At 42.5% G+C, this 21,133-nt stretch overlaps 1 protein-coding gene and 1 long non-coding RNA gene across 2 annotated transcripts in view; one reads left to right on the top strand and one right to left on the bottom strand.

The window, feature by feature from the left end:
* The window catches only part of LOC148129747 (uncharacterized), a 280,407-nt gene that overhangs the window by 89,155 nt on the left and 170,119 nt on the right, over positions 1-21,133 (top strand). The window lies entirely within an intron of this gene.
* On the bottom strand, positions 854-11,618 carry LOC113416581 (putative P2Y purinoceptor 10). The gene is made up of 2 exons (XM_026674594.2): positions 11,418-11,618; positions 854-3,626 (listed from the first exon to the last, which is right to left on the bottom strand). The coding sequence occupies exons 1-2, from the start codon at positions 11,420-11,422 to the stop codon at positions 2,597-2,599; spliced, it is 1,035 nt and encodes a 344-aa protein (XP_026530379.1). The 5' UTR covers positions 11,423-11,618; the 3' UTR covers positions 854-2,596.

The raw sequence follows: 21,133 nt of genomic DNA, 5'->3' as shown, positions 1-21,133 counted from the left end.
TCCCTCAAGCCTCTGGGAGGCTGAAAAAGGCCCGAAAATCACCTGGGAGGCACATGCACAGGGAGGTAAGTTTGCCTGGGCTTGCGTGCACACACAAATGGCTCTGCATGCCACCTGTGGCACACATGCCCTAGGTTCGCCATCACGGGTGTAGGGTCTCCTGTTTGGGTTGGACTAGATGACCTACAAGCTACCTTCCAACTCTGAATCCAGGCCAAAGGTGTCTAAAGGTTGAAACATGGTAACTGATCAAACTTTGTTAATCTGAGACATTTCACTGCTCATCCAAGCAACTCCATCAGTCATAGCAAAATTAGTTAGACAGAGAATTTTGCTCTGACTGATAGAGTTGCTTGGATAGGATAAGCAACAGGACATCTCAAATTGACAACGTTTGGTCCAGTTCAGTGGTGGTATTCGACTGGTTCTGCGCGGTTCTACCGAGTCAATCGTGGCAAGGAGCAGCAGAGACCGAACCGGTTCTCTCCGCTGTTCTGCTGTTGGACTCACCCACCCACCTGGGCTCCCATACTCACCATTATCCAGGGATGGGATTCAAATATTTTAACAACAGGTTTTGTGGGGCGTGGCTTAGTTGGTGGGCATGGCTTGGTGGTCATGTTATTGGCTAGGCATGGCCAACTCAACATCACTCACATCGAGGCACGCATCTCCTTGCCTGGCCTCTCATGACTGTGGGAATGCTGCAACAGTCGTAAGTGTGAAAAATGGTCATAAGTCACTTTTTTCAGTGCCATTGTAACTTTGAATGGTCACTCGACACAAGCAAAGTACCAGCAATGGAGGGAAAAATGACTCCAGAGGAGTTCCTGAGACAGGAAGTCTAGTCCTGCCAAGAATGTAATAAGGGTTAACGGAGAGGCAGTTTCTGTAAGCAACACCAGAATGTTTCCTTCCTGCCTTCCTTACAGGATTAGGCCAGTAATTTCTTCTAACAACCGGTTCTTTGAACTGCTTAGAATGTTAACAACCGGTTCTAGCAAATAGGTGCGAACCTGTAGAATCCCACCCCTGCCTTTATCCTCTGTTTTTGAAGCACAGTTGCTTTGCACAGAGTGCTGCGCGGCAGCTGCTGAAGCGACAGGGAGAGTGCAAGCTTGCAGGAGGTGAGTTGGGATGCCTCTGCACCTGCACAAAGTGCGCTTTTGGTGCGCACATGCATACAAAGTGTGTGCACTCGTGCAAAGCACGCTCACCAAGCCATGTTCACCGAACTGGTGGTAGAACATTTTGAATCCCACCACTGGTCCAGTTGCCATTAATCAAACTTTAGTGGGATCAGCAAAAAGTGTTAGTACTTCCAAGAAAAACTATCAAAGGATGCGATAAAGCAAAATAAAGCACGTTCAGCCATTGCCCTCCTTAGGCAGGTCTGGGAAAAAAGAAATGCACATTTCTTTGGGTGTGTATAGCTTAGCATTTGCTCATCCCCACCCAATTTGAGATTCTTGATTGGAAATGATGAGTGTCAGGCTAAAGTCATAAGAAAAATTTAAACAAAACAGATCATCTGATGGCTTAGCTATGTGAACACAGTGCTACATATCCCACCTTTTCTCTTCATGAGGAATTCTAGATTGTCACTGAATGTTTCTGAAGACCACAGAGTTCACTTAGATGTGTCATCTACCGCTGCTTTGACTCTGCAACTTCCCATTAAATGGTTCCATAAAACAGATTAGGAAACACTGATGTATCATGTTGTGCAAACCCAACCAACTACTGCTCCATCAACCAACCAAAACTAAGCCAACTTTTCTCTAGTGTGGCGTGTGAGCCCACCCTTATGTTACAGGGTATCAGGAATGCAGTCTGGACCACAAGAACTTAGGGCAGTGGTCGCCAACCACTGGGCCAGGGACCACTGGTGGTCCGTGAGAAAATTTTGGTGGTCTGCAGAGAAATGTCACCCCCAAAGCAATTAATCCAGGCTGCGGGGGAACATAAGGCTGTGCCATTCATATGGCCTGGGGGAACGCAAGGCTTGCGTTGCTTGCATTGTGAACAACATGAGGTAGTGAGGGGAGGGGGGAAAATGTGGAGGGGGAGAACTTGCTCCACTCGCCCCACGCACCTCGCCTGGCCACGGGGCTGCTCCTTTCCACCTATTTCTTCTTCTGCTTTTGACTGCACACAAGGAAAGTAGCAAAAGTCGTTCTTTCTCTCCCCCAAACTCCACCAGAAATGAGTCTTTGGGACCCTGCAAGGCCTCCTGTTCCAAGAGGCTGCACCAGCAAAGACTCCTTTCCGGCAGAGTTTGGGGGAGAGAAAGAAAGACTTCTGCTGCTTCTGCTGCTTTCCTTGCATGAAGTCAAAAGTCTCTCTCTCTCTCATCCTGAAAACGGAGCTGGAGATGATATCCTGCGATTCCAAATAAAGAATGATTGATAGGTAGGAAAATAGGGTGTGGAATTTTCCTGCAGACTTTTTTTGGGATTTTTTCCAGGGACTCTGGTCTGCGGGATTTAAAATTATGAGTTGGTGGTCCCTGAGGTACAAAAGGTTGGTGACCTCTGGCTTAGGGCACCTCCTGTAGATCCTCCAATCCTTTACCCAACTTGGAGTCCAGCTAATTTTATTCCTTCATCGAAGCAGCGCTTTCTTTGCTTAACAAACGACTTCTGAAGGACAAGTTCTTGTAGGTTGGAAACCGATCGTGGAATTCCGACGTCACAAAAAAGTACAAGAAGGGATCCAAGCAGCAGTTGAAGCTGGCAAGGCTTAAGAAAAAGGGGTGCAGGTACAAGATGCCTTGTTTTACAGCGCAGCCCTTCACCACATCCTCTTTTACCAACATGAAGAAGAAAAACATGAGGTGGTAGGGGGCAAAGCACACAAAAAACACGACGGCACACATGGACACCATCTTCAGCGCCTTCCGTTTCTCACAGGTGTTCTGCAAAGGCATTTGGTTTTCCTGCAGGGAAGCTCTGGTCTTGGAAGTACAGTAGACGATGATGGCCAGAGGGAAGAGGAACCCAACCAGTTCAGCCGCCACCAGCATTCCGATCAAAGTCTCCTTGTTCTCGAACTTTTCAATGTTGAGATCGGAGAAGCAAGTTTCGGAATGCTGGGTCTTTCTCAGCAATGGGAAGGTCAGGCAAGCCACACCAGCCACCAGCCAGACGGCTGCCGAGATGGCGACATCGTAGCCCTTCTTCCAGTTTTTGGCTTTGAAGGGATGGAGCAGGAAGAGGTACCTCTGCATGCTGATGCAGGTGAGGAAGCAAATGCTGGCGTACATGTTCAGGTACTTCAAGTAGAAGCAAAGCTGGCAGAGGAAGAGTCCGAAGGGCCACTTGTAGTTGATGTAGTAATAAATCCGCAGAGGCAAAGAGAGAACATGGATGAAGTCCGCGGTGGCCAGGTTCAGCAGGAAGATGATGGCTTTATTTTGCTTTCGGATGAAGAGGCAGAGCATCCACAGGGCGATGCTGTTGGTTAGGAGGCCTGGGATGAAAATGAGGGTGTAGGTGGCAGCATAAAAGGCATGTTGGAAATCTTTTCCGGGTTCTGAGCAATTCATCCCCGGGCTTGCCAGCATTTTGGTTCCATTGAAGGGGAGAGGACTTGCAAAGATCCCACCTTTGGAGGGATTCTGGACACTGTAAGGAAAAAAATAGCACATTTATAAAGCAATGGGAGTAGCACTTAAGACTTATACAGTGGTGGCATTCAAATTTTTTTACTGCTGGTTCTGTGGGCGTGGCTTGGTGGGCATGGTTTTGTGGGCGTGGCCTGGTGGGTGTGGCTTGGTGGGTGTGGCAGGAAGGGGAAGGATACTGCAAAATCTCCATTCCCTCCCCACCTTACTAACCTGCTTTCCAGCTCCGTTCTCCTGTGCAGGGCAACAAAAGAAGACCCAGCCGATCAGCTGGGACTCAATGGGAGGCAGAGAAGAGATGGGGTTGGCGAGGCCAGTCAGAGGTGGGATTTGCCGGTTCTCCGAACTACTCAAAATTTCCACTACCGGTTCTGTTGGAATAGGCTGAATACCACCTCTGGACTTATATACCACCCCATAATACTTCACAGGACTCTCTCGGTGGTTTACAATGTCACCATCTTGCCCCCATATAATCTGGATCCTCATTTCACCAACCTCAGAAGGATGGAAGGCTGAGTCAATCTTGAGCCCTGTCAGGATCGAACTTTAGACGGTGGGCAGAGTTTGCCTGCAATACTTCACTTTAACCACTGCACCACCAGGGCTCCTAATACCACTAGTCATAGCACTTAGACTTGTATACCGCTTCATAATGTATGCAAGCACTCGCTAAGCATTTTACAGAGTCAGCAATTTCCTCCAACAATCTGGGTTCTCATTTTACTGACCTCAGAAGTATAGAAGGCTGAGTCAACCTTGAGCCAGTTGGGATTGAACTCCTGGCTGTGGGCAGAGTTAGCCTACAATCCTGCACCACCAGGGCTCATAATGCTAATTAAAGGAGAATATCTATAGCTCAGGGTTGAAATGAGGGGTCCTTGGTGCTCTCTGAGCTTTCCCTGAGTAGCACTGATTGTCAGGGTTCTGGCAGTTACCCCAGTTAAATCATGAGTCTCGAGCCAAACTTCCAAAACTTCAAAAGGATTTATTGGGAGTTAACATGTCCGCACTACCTGGGTGTAGCTGACTCTGAGACACATAATTCACTGTCACCCTTGACCCTGTTTTTCTCCCACCCCTCTGGGTGTATCATAATTCATATTATTCAATGAGACACATCCATAGCCAAGAGTCATCCATCATGTTCTTCAGTTGGATTTTTGCACGGTAGAAACTTCAGTTACAATCTCTGAAAAACTATGCATGGAATGCACTTTCAGTTTCCAAGCTTCTGCACTCCTCTTTCAAACCCCCCTCCCCCCCCTCCCTTTCTGTTGGCAACTATAAAACAGCCATAGAAATGTTTTATGAGTTGACACTGATGATATTACATCTGCAAGAAAAACAACCAGGTTCAAAGGCCACCCTTCAGAGGGCACATTGTTTTGTAATGTTATATTGCAAAGCGTTTTTGACACGGCATTGTGTTTGAGTAACCCAATTGCAGCTTTCCTCTCTTTTTATTGGAGGACCCAAAACTGTTAAGAAGAGAAGGAAAAAGGGAAAGACACAGCAGCAAATGTCTTAGTTTTTGGCTTCTTTTCAAATTTAGAAAGAAGGACGTTTAGGTGAGGGGAAAATGGGGAAGGGGGAAAAAGAGGGAAGACAGGTGTAAGTATATATATATATATATATATATATATATATATATATATATATATATATATAGAGAGAGAGAGAGAGAGAGAGAGAGAGAGAGAGAGAGAGAGAGAGAGAGAGAGAGAGAGAGAGATTGAGAGATTGACTTTCACCTTTTTTGATGCAGTAAAAAACAAAATAAAATTCCAAGCTTAACATTTTACTTTACTAGGTTAATAAATACTAGCCATTTCTGTGTCTAATCGGAAACCACTTTTGGACTTTATGCTTGGGGTGGGAAAAAATGAAACTTTGATTTTGGATTTTGTTAATTGGATGGGTTTGTTGTTATAGAAATGGCTAGTATATATTACTATGTAAAGGTAAAAAAGCAAAGGTTGTATGTTATTACCATATTCTATTGCATCAAAAGGAATAGGAAATTAATACTTTTCTTTTTCTTCTCCTCTTTAACCTATATTGTACTTTTTCATCTTCCTCTTTTTCCACTGATTTTCGTTTTTGTTGGATTTCTGTGTTTTATATTTTGATAACCTAACAAAATACTCCCTAAGCAGCGGGTTGGACTAGAAGACCTCCAAGGTCCCTTCCAGCTCTGTGATTCTATATTCTATTCTATACTTGAATTAAAAAAACAAAACAAATACTAGTCATTTCTATGACAACAGTCTCTATGAATCAGCAAAACCCAGCATCAAGAATTCATTTCTTTTCTATCTCCAGTACAAAATCTTCATGGGATTTGCAAGCAAAAAGAATTTCTTGCAGAGCTTAATTGCAAGAAAAGTTCCTACAGGTTGTGGTTTTTATTTTCTCCTTCTCTAAATTTGGAATTGTCGTTGACAATTTCATGAATATTTTTAAACTCTCAAGATGTCATATAAGTGAAGCGGCCATCTTTGGGCACTGGTTTTTATTACAATCTTTCCATTTCTGCACACTAGCCACCTACCCTATTAGCCTAACCTATGGAAAGCATACTTCCTTGAAAAACTCTGGTAATTTTAATAAAGTTCTTTCAAAAAGAAAGAGCTTGAGAATGGTGGAGCCATTTTGCCCAGCCTGTAAATTATTGTAACTCTCCTTCCACCTAACTGTTTGTTCATGCAGTTCCTAAATTGCTCTTGCATACCATTCATGAGTTTCCTGTTTACCATCTTTGCAAATTAATTCTTATGAAGGCGGCAGCTTCAACTTCATCATTCAGGCGGGAAGTCAATAAAAATCAAATTTCAAGCTTCTGCTTTACATAACGATCCCTCTGGGGAAAATGATTCTTACTGCACATCGGTGAAAGAGCTTCTGTGATTTCTCTCTCCCTGGAGCATTAAATTATAATGAATACACTCAAGATTGTCATTGACCACAAATGTATTCTGCTTGAGTTTCTTTTTAAGCTGGCTCTAACGGATAGCTGGTTGAATGCAAGCTCTATTATACAGCTAAGAGCTTAATCCAAGAGAATACTTGTAGCTCAGGAAACTTGATGTTTTCTGAGCTTGGTTATTTGCTTGCAGACATTTCATTACCAAGTAGGTAACAGCATCAATGCTGGAAGAGAATGAAGTTTGCAAGGAGGAGGAGGAGGAGAGAATGCCGACAACGACTGTGTGGTCTTGGTGCTCTCTGAGTTTGGTTGTTTTCTTGCAGATGTTTCATTACCCAACTAGGTATCATCATCAGTGCTAGAAGGTAGTGGGCTTGCTTTCTCTTTATATACTAGTGACTTTCCCTGTTGTTGGTGGCAGTATTCTTAGTGGCTTCTTGATTTGGCTATTGTTTACTGTTAGCTTGTTTGTCTGAGATGGTAGTTCCTTGACTGAGGTATTGTTTGTTGCTTGTTTGTTGGTCTTGTGTTAATCTGGGACTATTTCTCCTTGAGCAGCATGCAGGCAGCGGTGGCCTTATCTCACAAACAACCTACAGAGATTTTTTCATAAGATGTGACTTACAGGCAGGACATGCACCCAAGGGATGCTTGGTTTCCAGAACAGGAACAAACAAGAAACTGAAGCTGCACCTTAATTTCAAAAACTCTCTTTAGACCAGCTCATGCCTTATAAGGAAGGACATTAGAGCAATGATGCGATGTGTGTGTGCAACTTTTTTAGTTTTATTTCGCACATTGTCAGGTAACTACATTAACGTGAACCCAAGATACATATAATGAAGAAAAATAAAAAGTATATAAAAGGTCTACTACAACCTAAATAAAGAGAGGGGTACTATACATATAAACGTTACCATATTTAAAAGAGCGTACTGAATTATAATCTATTGCTATTAGGTTAAAAAGACAGTTTGTAATATGATGAAGGCCTCTGGCTACAAATTGGGAGAAGGTGAATTCTAGTCCTTCCTTAGAAACAAAGCCAGCTGAGTAACCTTGAGCCAGTCACTTTCTCTCAGCCCCAAGAAGGAGATAATTGGAAACATCAAGGGGTCAGTTTCAAAAAATTTAGCAAAGGGTTCTCTGCCAGGTTGCTGGGTGGGCGTGGCCATGGTGGGCGTGGCCTAGCCAGCCTCCTGCACCATGGTGCAGGGGGGCATTTTCACCCTCCCGGTGCTACAGAGCAGGGGTCTCCAACCTTTTGGACCTCAAGGACCACCAAGCTCATAATTTTAGATCCCAGGGACCACTAACCAATTTTGTGGGTGTGGCCTAATTTGTGGGTATGGCTTGGTGGTCATGTGACTGGCTAGGCATGGCTTGTATGTAAATATTATAAATATTTATATAAATATTGATTTTTTTAATAAAAAATAGCAACTTTTACCCAAAATCAGGAAAACAGGCAGATTGAGTTCCTTACAGAATCACAGATTCATTCAGTGATCTATCTTTCTGCCATCAGCTTGCTCAGTCTGTCACATAAAATTTGCTTGCAAGCAAACTCACAAAATTAACTCACAACACACCATGCATGTAAATATTGAATTTTTCATAAAAAAAGAGCAACTTTTACCCAAAATCAGGCAAAGCAGGCAGATTGAGTTGCTCACAGAATCATTCAGTGATCTATCTATCTGCCATCGGCTAGCTCAGCCTCTCAAATTTACTTGCCGTGAATCTGCACTGAATTTGCTTGCAAGCAAAACCTTCAGTCCTAAGGGAGGTTCGGCTGTGCTGTGCTGAAGATCTAAAGACTAGCTAGAAAGCAAGAAATCCAACCATTTCCTGCTTCCTAGCTAATCTAAATCTCCCAGAACAGCAGAACAGATCATGGTCGGAAAAAGGAAAAATAGCAATTTAGCAGGCAAGTTTACCGGGTAAGGAGTGAGTGGGGAGGGTTCCCCCTGGCCATGTGGGCGGTGCAGCCTTATGTTTCTGCACAGCCTGGATTAATTGCTTTGTGGGGGTGCTCTGGGGGTGAGATTTCTCTGCGGCACACCAAAATTTTCTCACAGCCCACCAGTGCGCTGCAGCCCACCGGTTGGTGACTGCTGCTTTAGAAAACCTCTCCAGTATTTGGGAGAATAATTTTAATATATATGAGCCAGCCTAACAGGAGTCAAATACCATCCATGATTAATTTTCCACTTCACTTCTTGTACTGAAACTGAAGTGAAGAAGTGAAATTGGTTTCCGTAAGTGCTGCCATTTTTTCTCCTGTACCAAGATCAATACTCCAAGCTTCCATCTGATAACTCTCCTATTTTAAATTACCGTATATGCCGGCGTATAAGGCGACCCGGCGTATAAGACGACCCCAACATTTCCACTCAAAATATAGTTTGTTATATACTCGCCCCCTCTTCCGCACGCCTTCCACTTTTGCACTTTTTTTTTTTGAGGCACTTTTGTCTACCGTGGAAAGCGAATCCCGTGAAGCTGAAAGGAGCAGCCAGCCTTCTCCAGCTCCCAAGGAAACGAGGCTCGCACCGCCCGGGCTCCGCTGAGGTATCCGGCTGGGGCTGTCAGGAGTTGTTACCGCTGGCGCGGCTCCAGTCCCGCGTTGCCTCGGGAAGGGAAAGGCAAAAGGAAGAGCCGCGGCTTTTGCCTTTCCCTTCCCGAGGCAACGCGACTGGAGCGCGAGCCGCGCCAGCGGTAACAACTCCTGACAGCCCCAGCCGGATACCTCAGCGGAGCTCGGGCGGTGCGAGCCTCGTTTCCTTGGGAGCTGGGAGAAGGCTGGCTGCTCCTTTCGGCTTCACGGGATTCGTTTCCACGGTGCGCAAAAGTGCCTCAGCCGCGGGCAGCCGCAGTGCTTCCCAATTACTATTTGCCGGCGTATAAGGCGACCCGGCATATAAGACGACCCCCAATTGGAGGCATCTTTTTCAGGGCAAAAAAGTCGTCTTATACGCCGGCAAATACGGTACAATAATAATCCATAAACTTTTGAAATTCCTTTTGGGTGGTCTGAATAAGGAAGTATTCTCAAAGTATAAGGCTGTATTGCCAATGTTCTAATATTTCTATTGCCCAGAATTCAATTCAATTCAATTTATTACAGACATGGACCAGAGACCAGAACAAATAAAAACACTCGATAAATACATAATTAAAAATTCTAGAATGAAATAATAAATAGCAATAAAATCTATGATAAAATCCAGTCTGTCAATTATACATGGTCTAACTATGCTAAAATTACAGTCCATAAATTGTGTGGCCCATAGTTGGTTTATTACTAAAAAGAAAAGAAATAAGCAGTGCAAAGAGTTTGCCACATGTCAAACCTGCCATAGCTGTTTAATACATTGCCACATTTGCTGTATTAAACAGCTATGGCAGGTTTGACATGTGTTTCTGACGAATCCCCAGTGCGATTGTAAAAAGAAACATTGAAGAAGTATGTGATGCCCAGTCTCCGCCTCTGTCAAGAATACTATTATCTATTTTACCCTGAAATTAGATCCTGTGTTTTGTTTTATATTTTTTGATATGGTCATAAGACCAATCAGTTAATAAACTATCTATGTATCTATTACCCAGAAGAGATTTGAGCTGATACTGGAAAGGCTACCATAGCGTATCACCTCTTTGTTGTGGTATCTGGTCTTTATTGACAGGCTCTGTGGCTATAAAAATCTTTTAATCTATAAAAATTCTGTGCTTCTCAGAGAGTTCATGTTAGTCAAAAGCGCATGTAACTTTTGCAGGTCTCTGATTTGGAATACAGCAAGATCTGAATGCAGCTTTTGGACAAAACCAATTTTGTGCCACATGCGATACGCCTTCCCTCGGTGACCTGATAAATAAGTTTTCCTAATTTATGCAATTGAAATGCAAAGCACAATCCTGGTGAGCATCCATTCCCCCCCAAAAAACCCTGGACTTCTCGATGCACCGGTTCTTCTCAAAAAGTGGGGACAGCTGTGGGTGGTGGCTGTATCTTTGCCCAAGTGTATCTTGTGTGCCAATGGCACCCATTCCTGGACTGGCAGGCCCTGCTCACAGTCAATCCTTGCCCATTTCCTAGTGGGATTATTGCAATGTGCACTATATGGGGCTAGAAGTGGTCCAGAATGCGGTAGCTCATGCAGTGATGAGTGCCCCTTGGTTTGTCCATATTACACCGTTGTTGCATGAGCTGCACTGGCTCCTAATTTATTTCTGGGTGGAATTCAAATCGTTAATAATCTTTAAAGACCTATACCAGTGTTTCTCAGCCTTGGCAGTTTGAAGGTGTGTGGATGGACTTCAACTCCCAGAATTCCCCATTCCGGGAGTTGAAGTCCACTTTTCTTCAAACTGCCAAGAAACACTGCCCTACATGGTTCAGGACCAGCTTATTTGGAGGACTGCTTCTCCCAGCTAAGACGAACATGCTCCAGGTCTCTTTCCTTAAATGTTGTCAGTTGGACTTCAGAAACAGGCCTTTTCTATTAAAACAAACAAACAAACCTCCCCTGTTCCACTGGACTCCAGAAACCAGATTCTCTCTTCTATATTTTTATCCTTTTGTATCTCAGTCAAACAGCAGTTTCACTCATTGTGTTTCTCCAAGCAATAATCTCCCCAAATTTTCAGGAGAGGCATAAACTGGTATATTTGCTCACTACCAACTTTCACGAGTGCAGTCATTAGGTAGAGACCAACTTGATCGTATGAAAACAAGATCTTTATTACATTTTTTTTTTTTTTTGCCTAACTAAAGAGGAACATTCTTTCAAGACTGCAGGTGGGAAGGGATTAAAATCTACCCTGTCTGGAATTCCACACTTCAAATTCTGAAAATCTTACCTCATCTGGAGTATCAGCAAAAGCGAAGGGTGTAGAAAGAGTAACCGTTGGATAGCAAATACTTGCTTGGTTCTCTTTTGGAGAGTGACTTAGAGAGGGAAAAAAAGACCGTTGATTGGATCTTGTTATTGCAACTGTCTGAACAAGGTTCTCTTTGCAGGAAGTTAAGAAGAAGAAAATTTTGCATTTACTGCGGTTACAGAAATAAGGCTTATAGGCAAGAATTCTGTCACACAATGAAGTGTTGTGGTGTTGTGGTGTTGTGGCCTGAATGGACACCTGGTTATAGTCGTTTTTGTAACCACAAGATAGAGCAATCTGAGCTGAGAAGGCTTTGCCAAACAATAGATTTTCTGCTGGTGGCAGAAGTTCACTCAGGAAATCAGGCAGAGACAATGTAATACTTAACATGTAGATAGAACTTTTTTTTATTATTATTTTCAATAACTTTCACGAAGAAAAGTGTTTGGGGCAAAAGAAACAAGTCCTCTCTGAACTTTGGAACTGTTTTGGAAAACTAGACTTGGATGTCTAAATCAATTTGAACTGATGCTTCAAACACCTTCAATTCAGACAGATTTGAGGTATGAAACCATCTAAATAAATTTGGACATGTTCCGTTCCAAGTGATACTTCCACAAGATTGTAACTCATGAAATATTACCACTAGCACAAAAAATAATTCTTGATACCAGCCACTAAGGAAGATGGATCTGCCTAAATCTAAGGTATCTCCACAAATTTTGGTCAGAATTTATTTAGTTCAGATTTCTTCAGATCCTCATCTAGAGAATGTCAGAGTGTCTCCAACTTCTGTTTAGGACTGTCTAGAAGTTTCCATCCAGTCATATCAGCACTTTCAGGTTGTCCAGAGCGGGAAACTGACTCTACAAGAAGACTAACAGAATAACAGAGTTGGAAGGGACCTTGGAAGTCTTCTAGTCCAACCCATGTTCAACAGGAGATCCCATACCACATGGTTGTCCAAACTCTTCTTAAAAGCTCCCATAGATGGAGCACCCATAACTCCTGAAGGCAAGCCGTTCCACTGATTAATTATTTTCACTGTCAGGAAATTTCTCCATTTTTTTCTTGGTTGCTTCTCTCTCCTTGACGAGTTTCCACCCATCGCTTCTAGTTCTGCCTTCAAGTGTTTTGGAGAAAAGCTTGACTCCCTCTTCTTTGTGGCAGCCCCTTAGATATTAGAACAGTGTTGTCATATCACCCCCTAGTCGTTCTTTTCATTCAACTAAAAGACCCCATTCCTGCAACCCTTCTTCATATGTTTTAGCCTCCAAGGCTTGATTAAGATCTGTTGTATAAACAGGTTCCTGGAAATTTATTTATTTATTTATTTATTTTATTTATTTATTTGATTTGCCAATTGTTTACAAGATAATAAGTATAAATGTATACATAGTTGTGAATACATGAAATGGGTACATATAAGAAAAATAAAAGAATAAGAGAAACAATAGGACAGGGACGGTAGGCACGTTGGTGCGCTTATGCACGCCCCCTACAATTTGATTGTACTCTTCCTCCTTCTCATTTATACCTCACTGAGTTAGGGAAGAGTCACTTTGAGTCTCTTCCTAACATTATTTCCTTTCCCAGGTCTCAAGCCATGTCTCTGCTCCCACTTTTTTTGTGTGTGGGGTGAGAGGAGTAATGGCTTCTGAGTATTTCTCATCTCGTGGCCCTCTACAGGTAAATCTGAGAATATAAGCTTGTGAATATTTCTGGAAAGTTGTCTGCAACAACAGGAAGTTTTGACCAAGAGTTACATAACGCGTATGTGGTTGTCTCTTCATTGATTCAAAACAGCATATTAAGTCACATTACAGTATGGCTGTTTTTGTATGAAGTTTCCTGTAATGAATCCAATATGAATAAATACCAAATTCAGTTCCATTTTTGACCTGGGAATCAGATTAACAAGCACTTGTAGGACTCTTGCTCTGTGGTAGAGGCAGATAGGTCGATGAAATATTGCAGCAACAAACAACAACTCCTCATTTTATTGTTATTCATCGTAATAACAACGACTCAGTTTCATATTGTTACCGAGATTGTTATGTGGAGATATCCAGTCATGTGCGCAAGAGGGATCTTTTGGGAAAGTGAGGGTCATCATCCCTTGTGTGAAAAAGTTATTTCAGTAGGTTAAATGCAGGGATTACCAAATGTTTGGTACATCACATTCCCTTTTTAAAACGTTTTTAGATGCCTGCAATGTCCTATCCAGGGGTGGGATTCTATGGGTTTGGATCGGTTCGGGCGAATCGGATATTAAGTTTTCATCTGATTCACCGAACTGGTTTTTCAACCAACCGGCTGGCCCCGCCCATCCCACCCCTCCCAGAAGTGTCCACGTGATGCAGGTGAGTGCAGGGTTCACGTGGAGCCTCTGAAAGGGGGAAAATGGACTTTCCGGAAGGACCAGAAGTCCGTAAACGGGTCTGTTCCCAGCTTCCGGAGGTCCTCCAGAGCCCAAGGAGGCTGTTTTTGCCCTCCCGGAGGCCGGGGGAAGCCTCCGGGCCCTTGGGAAGGTGAAAAACGGCCCTCCCAGAAGTTCCAGTAGGCCATGCCCACCATGGCCACGCCCACCCAGCAACCAGGCAGCAAACCGGTTGCTGGGATTTTTGTATTCCACCTGTCTCATTACATTCATCAACCATTTTGTACACACTGGGTCTTCACACACACACACACATCAGTCTCTCCCATCAGCCCGTTTCCAAATGAACAACCAAATACACACACACACACACACACAGTATTTTGTGAGTAAGCTCTTCATAACATTCATTCCCCACAGAGATTAGAATGGCTCCCTCTCTAATACTCTTCTGGGAGGCACTGAAGACCTGGTTCTGCCAGCGGGCCTGGGGTGGGTGGGAGTTGGGGTAAATGTGTGATTTATTTCTTTATTTCCAGATTTTGTTCTATTGTACTTTATTAAATTATTTGATTCTTTTTGTTAGTTTTTATTGTTTTGTTTTTTTTAATATGATTTTACATTCTGTAAGCCGCCTCGAGTCTCCATGGTGAATAGGCGGCAATATATAAAATCAATAAATAATAAAATAATAAAATAAAATAAAATAAAATAAAATAAAAATAAAATAAAATAAAATAAAATAAAATAAAATAAAATAAAATAAAATAAAATAAAATAATAAAATAAAATAATAAAATAAAATAAAATAAAATAAAAATAAAATAAAATAAAATAAAATAAAATAAAATAAAATAAAATAAAATAAAATAAAATAATAAAATAAAATAAAATAAAATAAAATAAAATAAAATAAATAAAATAATAAATAAAATAAAATAAAATAAAATAAAATAAAATAAAATAAAATAAAATAATAAAATAAAATAAAATAATAAAATAAAATAAAGATAAAATAAAATAAAATAATAAAATAATAAAATAAAATAAAATAATAAAATAATAAAATAAAATAAAATAAAATAATAAAATAAAATAAAATAAAATAATAAAATAAAATAAAATAAAATATAAATAATATAAAATAAAATAAAATAAAATAAAATAAAATAATAAAATAAAATAAAATAAAATAAAATAAAATAATAAAATAAAATAAAATAAAATAAAATAAAATAATAAAATAATAAAATAATAAAATAAAATAAAATAATAAAATAAAATAAAATAAAATAAAATAAAATAAAATAAAATAAAATAAAATAAAATAAAATAAAATAAAATAAAATAAAATAATAATAAAATAAAATAAATAACACATGAGTAGTTTCCTAATCCTGGATGTGAAAGTTGGCAGGAAATTACTTTACCAAAACTCACCTAAATTCTTGGTGTCTTCCTGTAATGATATTCGGGAATGAAAAGTCTTCAGGGGAAGCATCCAGCTCAGAGAGCACCAAGGAACCCCCATTGTCTGTGGAGATTCTCGGTCATCCAGGTCATGGTTGTCCCAAAGAGGCTTTTCCAAAGCCCAACTGGATTTTGTTTTTCTCTTTGTACTTACTATTTCGGCCACAAGATGGTGACCTATACCTTTAACGATTGTTGCCTTTTTTATTTTTTGCTCTCTCACACACACACATAAAAAAAACAACCGAAATCAGATGTCAATCAAGGGGAAAGAACAGAGTACAATCCCTTGTAGAACTTTCAGCTTCAGAAAATTGTTCTTCCTTTACTCTATTTTCTTTGGAAATGGTTTTTGGAGCGAAGCAATTATTTACAGCACTGGGAGATATTTAAAACGTTAATGCTCTCTACTCCGCCCTGGAAGATTTCTGCCCTTGATTCAGGGGTGGGGCTGCTGGGGGTTCGTGGGGGTTCCGGAGAGCCTCTAGCTATGATTCTGTGCAGTTTGGAGAACTCCCAAAATCCCACTCCTGGCTGGCCCCGCCCACCCTGCCCCTCCCCTCCCAGGAGTCCCCACGTGGCCGGTTTTGGATGCAGGTAAAGTGCAGGGCGTGCGTGGAGGGCTGGGGAGAGCGAAAAACGGGCCTCCCAGAAGTTTGGGAAGGCTGGAAATGGGCCCGTTTCTGGCTTCCAGAGAGACTCCAGAGCCCAGGGAGGGCAAAAACGCACTCCCTCACCTCTCACCTTGGTGTAGGAGACCAACTAGGCCACGCCCACCATGGCCACGCCCGGCCAGCAACCGGGCAGAGACTCCTTTTTGAAGCCCACCCCCTGCCTTGATTCCAGAGTAATTAAAAACAAGAAAGCCCTCGAAATTTGCAAGCTAATGATCCTTTTCTTTCTTTCTTTCTTTCTTTCTTTCTTTCTTTCTTTCTTTCTTTCTTTCTTTCTTTCTTTCTTTCTTTCTTTCTTTCTTTCTTTCTTTCTTTCTTATCTGTACGGTCTCCACCATTTCTTTGTTCTTTTTTTATGTAGTGCATTAATTTTCTACAGAAAATAAATATAGCCAAAGAATTATTAAAGTAGAAAAAATAGGGAAGAGGAAGTGCAAAGGAAGAAAGAAAAACAACAAGATAAGATAACTTTATTGTCATTTTTTTTTACTGCGAGCGCACTGGCCCACTTTAAAAATGAAATTCTGTTGCCGTCTCTCAAGAGAAAGTGTGTATCTACCCAAACACATGCATAACGCACATATACACATGCTATATACAGTACATACATAGATATGTCTGTATGTACATATTTACATACATAAATGTGTATGTATATATGTATGGTGCAGGTATAAATATATACCTACACCATACATATAAATATATACTTGCACCATACATATGTCTTCATCATCATACTCTTTTAATGACCCCATAATCCCTTGCAGGGTGGAGTCTGGGCAGTTGAATGGAGCTAGCAGAGTCTTTTAATGGCCGGATGCCCTTCCTGTCACCAATGCGGAGTTTTTTCAGCAGTGTGCCCAGAGAGAGAAATTTGTCAGAAATGGTATAGGCCAGGGTCTTCTGCTTGGGCAGGGGGTTGGACTAGAAGACCTACAATGTCCCTTCCAACTCTGTTGATCTGTTAAAACAATTACAGAAATAAAATACATTAACCTTTTGATCATAAATTCAATCATACCCAGTGTTTCTGATCTCAAACATTTCTTAATCTTGCATTCCAAAATTAGTGGTTAGTCTTTCTTGCCAGCTTCTAGAAAGCAAAGGCCCAAAGTGGTGTTCATGTAGAAACAAACTTAGACAAAGTCTTTCCTTTAGTCAAGGATGAGAATCAATTAGACAATCGGCTAATTAAAATCAGGCACGAGCTGGGAAAAACCCAAATCTTCACTTTGTGACTTGGAGTGCAGACTTCATGCTAAATATGTCTCAAGTGGTTAAGAATTCCATGGAAGGGAACAGGCTACCTGGGTGCCAAACCTTTAATTTCTACCAAACTGTAGCTATTAAAGTTTAGATACACTAAAAGGAGAATTTTCTTTAAGTGCTGCTGAGGAGAGTTCAGGAGAGGAAGACATCTGTTTCATAGATTTTAAAAACTACTATTGGAAGAAATATCTACCTGGTTCAGTTCCAAGCCGGAGAAAGGCGCTGGAGATAAAATGGAGGCTGGAGGCTGATTGGAAAAACGGTTGAATGATGAAGCAGAACCACATAGGTTTATGCTTCTGGGCAACTGACCACATGGAGTTGAGAGTGAGGGGTTTTAATACCTTCGCTTGGGCTTTGCACTTGAGCTTCTAGTTCCTGTGCAAAAACATGTATTCTATTGGCTGTTGTCAGACTCCCATGGGGCCATGTAGGGGGTCATATTTGTCTGAGCTAAGTTTGATTGAAGTTTGTACTGCTGATGCAATGAAGGGGCATTGGGCAATTCCTATTGTGGCTGTGGGCTGATCCTATCTTTGTTCAGTCCTTGCTGCAGGGAATTTTTGCCTATGAATAGAACTATCTAGATACTTTGCTTCTTTCAATAAGCTCTTTATCTCTTAAGTGCTGACATCTGTTGAGGGCGATTAAGAAAGGTGAGGGCTGCTTTCTCCCTCTAAAAAAAGCATGTTTCTCAATTGCTCATCCAGGGAAATATAATATTCTGCCTTTTTAAATATTTCTCAGAATATTTCATTATTCTAGAAGAAAGATGGGTGCTAACTTTCTACACCTTGGATGAGGTAGAAGGAGATGGACAGGCAGAAATATGCCCACCTGGTTTCTGAATGAGCATCAGATCAAATTCTCCTCCTCTTTCTCTCTCCAACAAGAAAGAAAGCCCATCTTCAAACAAAAACTCCAAAAAGACTTGTTTTATTTGTTCTGGGCCCGAGATTCTACAAATAAAATGACCCAATGTTGAACTTAGGCCCCAAGTCCAGGATTCCTGACATTGGCTTTTCTCTATCCAATGATTCAATAGGCCCATAGAAGCTTGTGTTTCCCTTTGCATGACTAATCCTTTGCATTTCCAGCAGACTGAAAAACAAACAGACGCAAAGCAAAGGAAGGAAGGAGGTGGCAATTAAGACCCGTCTACCCTGAAGTGACTCCACCGGGGCAGGAAAGGGCTGTCTCTTGTCCCCTATTCACCCATTTTGTTTGAGAGATGTTTCTTTCCCAAACAGGATTTTCTGGCTTCCTTAGCTACGAAGATTTCTGCATCAAGGCCCAAAAATCAAAGACAAATTAGGAAAACACAAATCATTACTAATACCACTCTACTGAGCCTTAGAAAGACCACACCTGGAATCCTGCATCCAGTTTTGGTCACCAGACTATAAAAAAGATGTTGAGGCTCTAGAAAAAGTGCTGAGAAGAGCAACCAGGATGATTAGGGGACTGGAGACTAAAACATATGAAGAACGGTTGCAGGAACTGGGCCTGGCTGGTCTAGGGAAGAGAAGGACCAGGGGAGACAGGATAGCAGTCTTCCAATATTTGAGGGGCTGCCACAGGATGCATTTGGTCTTTTGCGGCGCCGGATGAACCGGCCTTGCAGAGTTAACGCTGCTGCTGTAACAACAAAGGCTGAGGCATGGGAGGAGTGGAAGACTGCGCTCCTGACATCCTTCGGTGGTCGGGAGCTGGGGGTCCCCAGGATTGACGCAGCCAGACACGATTGGCTATTACGCCCCTCCCGAGCGTTCCCCCGCCTGTATCTAAGGAGGATCCAGTTGAGGAGCAGCGTGCTCCCTACGAGATCAAGGAGTACGCGGGGTGACGATCGCCAGACCACCAACAAGATTTGTAGGGGAGCCTGCCGGCCCCTGGAGACGATCAACCACGTCCTGCAAGTTTGTGAGGTGATGCATGATGCCCAATGTGCACGGCACAACCGTGTCGTGCAGCACCTGGATCAATTCCTGCGACGGCAAGGCCTCCATCCGAGTGTCGAGCCCATCATAACATCCAGCACTTCATTCATTAAACCGGATTTACTTGTGGAGGCGATGAACTGGCTCTGGGTCATGGATGTCTCCATAGTGTCTGGTTACTGAATGCGGGAGACCTGGGACATCAAGGGGACACCAAATACAGACAGCCTAACCACGTCACCAATATTCACCATTGGGCCGCTGTTTCCCCTTCTGTCTCGGCGCACCACCTCCCTGTCATCGTTTCTAACCGGGGACTGCTTTATGAACCATCCGGCACTGGACTACGGACTTTGGGCTTGAGCCGCAGGGACTGCGTGGACATTGGTCTCCTAACCATCACAGGCTCGCTCAAATGTTACGATGTTTACATGTGTGGAACCGGGAAAGGTTGAGTCCAGATCTTGGGTGACATGGGATTAATGACACTGCCATAAGCGGCGACTCCACTAGTGTGACCATCTTTAGCGAATTTTCACTCTCAGAAAGGTTCGCTCCTCTGATAATTTATGATAAATGAGGGGCTTCCACAGAGAGGAGGGAGGTCAAGCTATTTTCTAAAGCACCCGAAGGCCAGACAAGGAATAATGGATGGAAACTGAACAAGGAGAGATTTAACCTGGAAATAAGGAGAAACTTTCTGACGGTGAGAACAATCAACCAATGGAACAGCTTTCCCTCGGAAGTTGTGGGAGCGCCATCACTTGAGACCTTCAAGAAGAGATTGTCAGAAATGGTGTACTAGAGTCTCCTGCTTGGGTGTGTGGGGGTGGGGCGGGTTGGACTAGATGATCTAGAAGGTCCCTTCCAAATCTTCTATTCTATATTCAAGAGAACAGAAGTTGCCTTCAGAAGTTGTGGGTGCTTCATCCCTGGAGGCTTTCAAGAAGAGATTGGACTGCCATTGGTCATAAATGGTGTAGGGTCTCCTGCTTGGGCAGAGGGTTGGACTAGATAACCTACAAGCTCCCTTCCAACTCTGATTATCTGTTATCTGTTAGGATCGCCTGTTGTATGCCCAGACAAAAGTTGCAAAGATTTTTCCATGAGCTGGCCAAATGCAGGCAGTCCTTGACTTATGACCGCAATTGACCCCAAACTTGATGTGGCTAAGTGAGAACTTCATTATGTGAGTTTGGCCCCATTTTGCGGCTTTTCTTGCACATACATTTGTTAAGTGAATCACTGCAGTTCTTAAATGAGTAACACGGTTGTTAAATGAATCTGATTTCCTCATTCGTTTGTCAGGAGGTCACAAAAGGGGGATCGTGTGACTCTGAGACACTGCAACCCTCATAAATGTGAGTCAGTTGTCAAGCATCCAAATGTACATCCCATGACCATGGGGATAGTGCAATGGTCACTAAGTGTGAAAAATGGTCATAACTATTGTGGTTTGCTGGCAGCCTGTGCAGACGGTAGTGGAATCGGACAGTGGGGAAGAATGGGGACCAGTCTGGGAGTCTGGAGAGGACTTGGACGAGGGTCCTGCGTCTGATGCAGAGATGGAGCCTGGCCCAACTGGGAGTGGGGTGCTGCCTCTGGAGCCTCTGGAGTCTAGCAGCAGCGAGGCAGAGGACCCAGGGGAGCCTGTTCCCAGTGTGTGTGTGCGCAGAGCTGCCAGAAGGCAAGAGCAGCTAAGACAAAAGGGGCAACTCAGGAGTAAGGCTGGGAGGTGATTGCCCCTCCCATAAGATATGAAGGAAGTGCAAAGGAACATGAGCCTTTGCAGGAAGCAACATTGTTCGCTCTGTTCAAATTAAACCTTGAAACTCTGTGTGGACTTTGTACTTCAGTTAGTTCTTTTTATAATTCATTTGACTCTTTTGTTGTTGGCAGCAATTCAAAGGAGAGAAAGGTGGGTGCTTATCTCAAGGGACTGTTTGAGACTCATTACCG

The sequence above is a fragment of the Notechis scutatus genome, chromosome 10 (genome assembly GCF_049901735.1).
Source record: "Notechis scutatus isolate UNSWTSFEM ecotype Mainland chromosome 10, rNotScu1.2, whole genome shotgun sequence".
Taxonomy (NCBI): Eukaryota; Metazoa; Chordata; class Lepidosauria; order Squamata; family Elapidae; genus Notechis; species Notechis scutatus.
This window is presented reverse-complemented; position numbering and strand designations above follow the sequence as displayed.